This window comes from Cebus imitator, unplaced genomic scaffold, assembly GCF_001604975.1.
Source record: "Cebus imitator isolate Cc_AM_T3 unplaced genomic scaffold, Cebus_imitator-1.0 Scaffold260, whole genome shotgun sequence".
NCBI lineage: Eukaryota > Metazoa > Chordata > Mammalia > Primates > Cebidae > Cebus > Cebus imitator.
In genome coordinates, this window is record NW_016107575.1 from 1,882,380 (window position 1) to 1,887,116 (window position 4,737).

At 52.3% G+C, this 4,737-nt stretch overlaps 1 protein-coding gene across 1 annotated transcript in view; it reads left to right on the plus strand.

Annotated features, from left to right (window-relative positions):
* ADCK2 (aarF domain containing kinase 2) overlaps positions 1-4,737 on the plus strand; it is a 15,389-nt gene that overhangs the window by 8,422 nt on the left and 2,230 nt on the right. The window contains exons 5-6 of the mRNA XM_017499786.2: positions 979-1,107; positions 2,426-2,479. Coding sequence (XP_017355275.1) covers positions 979-1,107; positions 2,426-2,479 — 183 coding nt within the window. The remainder of the gene's footprint in view (positions 1-978; positions 1,108-2,425; positions 2,480-4,737) is intronic.

Consider the following 4,737-nt stretch of genomic DNA (forward strand, 5'->3'; position numbering starts at 1 on the left):
AAAAAAAAAAAAAAAAAAATTAGCTGGGCGTGGTGGCATGTGCCTGTAATCCCAGCTACTTGGAAGGCTGAGGCAGGAGAATCGCTCGAATCCCGTGGGGGTGGAGGTTGTGGCGAGCCAAGATGGTACCACTTCACTCCAGCCTGGGCAAAAGAGCGTGTTTCCTGTCTCAGCCTTTCAAGTAGCTGGGATTACAGGCATCCCCCGCCACACTCGGCTAATTTTTGTATTTTTTAGTAGAGACGGGGTTTCACCATTTTGGCCAGGCTGGTCTTGAACTCCTGACCTCAGGTGATCTGCCTGCCTTGGGCTCCCAAACTGCTGGGATTACAGGTGTGAGCCACCACATCTGGCCCTTTTTTTAAAATTTAAAACAGCAAAATGCAGCCAGACGCGGTGGCTCACACCTGTAATCCCAGCACTTTGGGAGGCCGAGGCAGGCAGATCACTTGAGGTCAGGAGTTCAAGACCAGCCTGGCCAACATGGCGAAACCTCGTCTCTACTAAAACTGCAAAAATTAGCCAGGTGTGGTGGCGGGCACCTGTAATCCCAGCTACTCAGGAGGCTGAGGCAGAGAATTGCTTGAACCCTAGAGACAGAGGTTACAGTGAGCCGAGATCACGCCACTGCACTCCAGCCTGGGAAACAGAGTGAAACTCCGTCTCAGAAATAAAATAAAATAGCAAAATGCAGGGCAGTCTCTACCTCCAAGAAGGCAAATGCAAAGCTGGGGCCTTAAGCTGGTTTGAAAATGTCCCCTGGGCCAAGGTTAAACGCTGAGGAGCAGTGCAGTGGGGGTGGGGCATTCCTCTGTATAGGTTTGGGCAAAAGGAAAAAGTCACAGTCCAAGGAGGAAGAGCCGAAAGCAAGATGGCAGAAAAGTCAGGGTAAAGTGTGCTGAGATGAGAAGACACTTGGGCGGTGCATTCAGGTTTATGCTCGCTCCACTCCAAGTCCCTTTTCTGTTGCTCTTCCAGGGCCAGAGAGTGGCTGAGCTCATCCTGCATCATGCCCGGGCAAGCGAGTGCAGGGATGTGGAGGGGTTCAAAACTGAGATGGCAACGCTGGTGACCCAGGCCAGGAAGAACACCATCACCCTGGAAAAGGTGGGCAGATCACTTGTGGACAGGGGCTGGGGTGTCCATGCCTGGCCCTGGGGCAGAGCAAATCCTGGGTCTAAGGGAGACCTCTTTATGCAGAGTGTGAGTTTTAAAGCAGAAAAAGAACACCTCACATCTTCCAGGCATGAGGAGGTCCAATGAAGCTCCTGGCGCTCAAGGGTGCCTCCTTGTCCACTGACGTTTATGGGGCTGCAACTCCTTCCTCATCCAGAGGTAGCTGTTCACTTGGGGACAGCCAAGCACACAGAGAGTGAGGACTGTGGTCTCCAAGCAGCCAAATGATGTGTCCAATGTGCATGTCCCTTATTTAAACCCAAGCCAGAGCCTGCTAGCAAACGTGACTGTTCTCTCCCCAAGTTCGTGGCCACATTAGCAGGAATGAGTCAGACAAGGAATGGCCACTGGTACACTGGCCCTGCTGATCTAGTCTATCCAGGTGTTTTTTTTTTAAATTTAATTTTAAAATTAATTTGATGGAATCTTGCTCTGTCCCCAGGCTGCAGTGCAGTGGCGCGATCTTGGCTCACTGTAACCTCCACCTCCTGGGTTCAAGTGGTTCTCCTATCTCAGCCTCTTCAGTAGCTGGGACTACAGGCATGCACCACCACACCTAGCTAATTTTTGTATTTTTTAGTAGAGATGGGGTTTTACCATGTTGGCCAGGGTGGTCTCAATCTCTTGACTTCATGATCTGCCCGCCTCGGCCTCTCAAAGTGCTGGGATTACAGGCATGAGCCACCACGCCTGCCCTTTTTAAAAATATTTTTGAGATGGAGTCTTGCTCTGTCACCCAGATTGGAGTGTAGTGGTGAAATCTTACTCACTGCAACCTCCACCTCCTGGGTTTAAGTGATTCTCCTGCCTCAGCCTCCTGAGTAGCTGGGATTACAGGTGCCTGCCACCAGCCTGGCAAATTGTTGTAGTTTCCGTAGAGATGGAGTTTCACCATGTTGGCTAGGCTGGCCAAACTCCTGACCTCAGGTGATCTGCCTGTGTCTACCTCCCAAAGTGCCAGAATTACAGGCAGGTGTGATTTTTTGTGGTTGCTGCTGGTTGGGGTGGACATGGCTCAAAGCCTTGTCCTCTGAAGGCCTCTGTGACTGAGTCCTGCGGTGGGAGCTGGGCTTGTGTTGGAGTAGCCCTTTCCTAATTTGTCAGAGGGTCCCTTTTGCGCTCACTGGTGTATGTGTGCCCTGGTGGGAGAGCAGGGTGGGATGCCGGGGATGAGAATGTGTGGGTGTCGGGAAAGTAGCAGTTTTGGAAGGCTCTGTGGTCTGCATTAACCTTTATTTTGTTTTTCCAGCTTCATGTGTCCAGCCTTCTCTCCAGTGTCTTTAAGTTGCTGATGACTCACAAGGTGAGGGCCAGTTAGAGGGAGGGGTCTCTGGGGAAGCTGGGATGGGGCAGGACTGGATGGATGGACACGGGGCAGTGGGAGGTGCTTCTATTATACACATACATATATTTTTTTGAGATAGAGTCTTGCCCTGTCCCCCAGGCTGGAGTGCAGTGGCACAACCTCCGCTCACTGCAGCCTCTGCCTCCCGGGTTCCGGGGATTCTCCTGCCTCAGCCTCCTGAGTAGCTGGGATTGCAGGCAGATGCCACCACGCCCGGCTAGTTTTTATATTTCTAATAGAGATGGGGTTTCACCATGTTGGCCAGGCTGGTCTCAAACTCCTGACCTCTGGTGATCCACCCTCTTTGGCCTCCCTAAGTGCTGGGATTACAGATGTGAGCTACCGCGCCTGGCCTACTATATGTTTTGAAAGCATTTTTAGTAACAAGTCATTTGAAACAAGTGCTTTGTGGCACAGTTAGTCTGTGTATCTGTCAAGTCAGTGCAGTCTAAGTATCTGTGACATCTAAATGTAGAAAAGTGTATTTAAAAATGTAGAAACATCCTACCTCTGGCTTTTCATGTCCTTCCCTCCTCGGTTCACATTCATGATGCTTGTGTTAATGTAAGTCATGCTTAGCTCTTTCCTGGTAGAATGAAGTCCTAGAGTCCAGGGGCCACTTGAGAGGGTCATGCCTTGTGTCCTGGTGCTTTCAGAGGCCCTGGTGAGACTGTTGTGGCCCCTGCCTAGCTGCTGCCGTTAGAGGGAGCTGAACTCATGGTTCATGTTAGCCTGTGCCCCAGCTCTGTCGCCTTGTCATGGAGCCTAGTCTTGGGCACTCTTTAAGGCTGCTGGCCAAGGGCAAGCAGTTTTGAGAGTGGAGAAGGGAGGACTTCATCCAAAGATGGCCTTTTCCATCGTATCTCTTGAGGTTTTACAATCTAAGAAGGAAATGTTTCATGGAGGTGGCAGCATTTGGCAAGAATCATAACATAGAAGTAAGGGCCAGAAAGGAGCTTCCTGTCTGCTCTGGCCCCTTCATCCTGCAGTGGGTGTGCTGGAGAGCAGGTGGGCAGCTCATCTGGTCGACCTCACAGCACAGCCAGGCTTCGTTATAGGACCCAGGACCCAGGCCAGGTGCTGGATCTGCTGCTCCCACAGCACTCTGCAGTAGCCACACTCTTGGGACTAAACTGAGACACAGACTGAAGGGCCCCCAACAAGTGACGGGAGCAGTTAGGGCCCCAGGAGCATCGGGGAGCAGTTAGGGCCCCAGGAGCGTCGGGGAGCAGTTAGGGCCCCAGGAGTGACGGGGAGCAGTTAGGGCCCCAGGAGTGTCAGGAGCAGTTAGGGCTGCCACTGGCGCGTGTGTGAAGCTCACCATCTGGGAGAGGCCAGGTGCTTTCCACACACACCTCAGCTCAATCTCAGGACAGTGCCACAGGCCGGTAGGAGCCCCACTGTTTTGTCCCCACCAGGAGATGGAGGACGGAGGTTAAATACCCACGTCCTGTGCATGGGGAAGCCACGATCTAGACCCCTGTTTCTGTCACTCCAGAGCTTGGGTTGGCTTTTTGTGGTGGGATTTTTTGTTTTAGTTTTTGGTGAAAAACCTTTTTGTGCTTTCCAAAACTTTTGACAAAGTTCTGTTGTAAAAACAGCTTAAGTGTTGCCTTTGTCTTAGGGTTAAGCCCCAACCATGCTAGCTAGCGGCTCAGAGGAACAGGCATGATCGTGCAATCTTGGTCGCTGAGAGCACAGGGCCCGGAGCAGGCAGATCAGGCTTGCATCAGCCCCTTTGCCCAGCAGTGCTGACCCGTGCCAGCCGTTCCCAGTCCACGGGGCCTCCTCAAGGACCTCCCAGCCCACAGACGGCATGGTGATTGCACTTATAGGGCTGTGCTGTCGCCCCCTCTGCTTGCCCTACGGTACCTCACTTAGCTATGTAACATTTATTGGTATCCAGTTTATCCCCTCAGTGTTCCAAGAGGCAGGCACCAAAGCCAAGAGGCTGAGCAGCTCGCCTGTGGCCACGTGGCCCAAGCCCCTGCCTGCTGCTGGCTCCTCCTGCCTTGGTGGCTCCCTCTCAACATCTCCCCATGCAGTTTGAGGCATGGTGAGTGAGGGGCCTTGAATGTTTGCTGCTGCTGCTGCTGTTCCCAGGATGGAAGAGCAGACAGAGGCCCTGGGGAAGCTACTGCATTCTGAGCACTTCACTAGGCACTTAAGTTTGAAAACATACTTTTTTTTTTTTTTTGAGACGGAGTGTTGCTCTT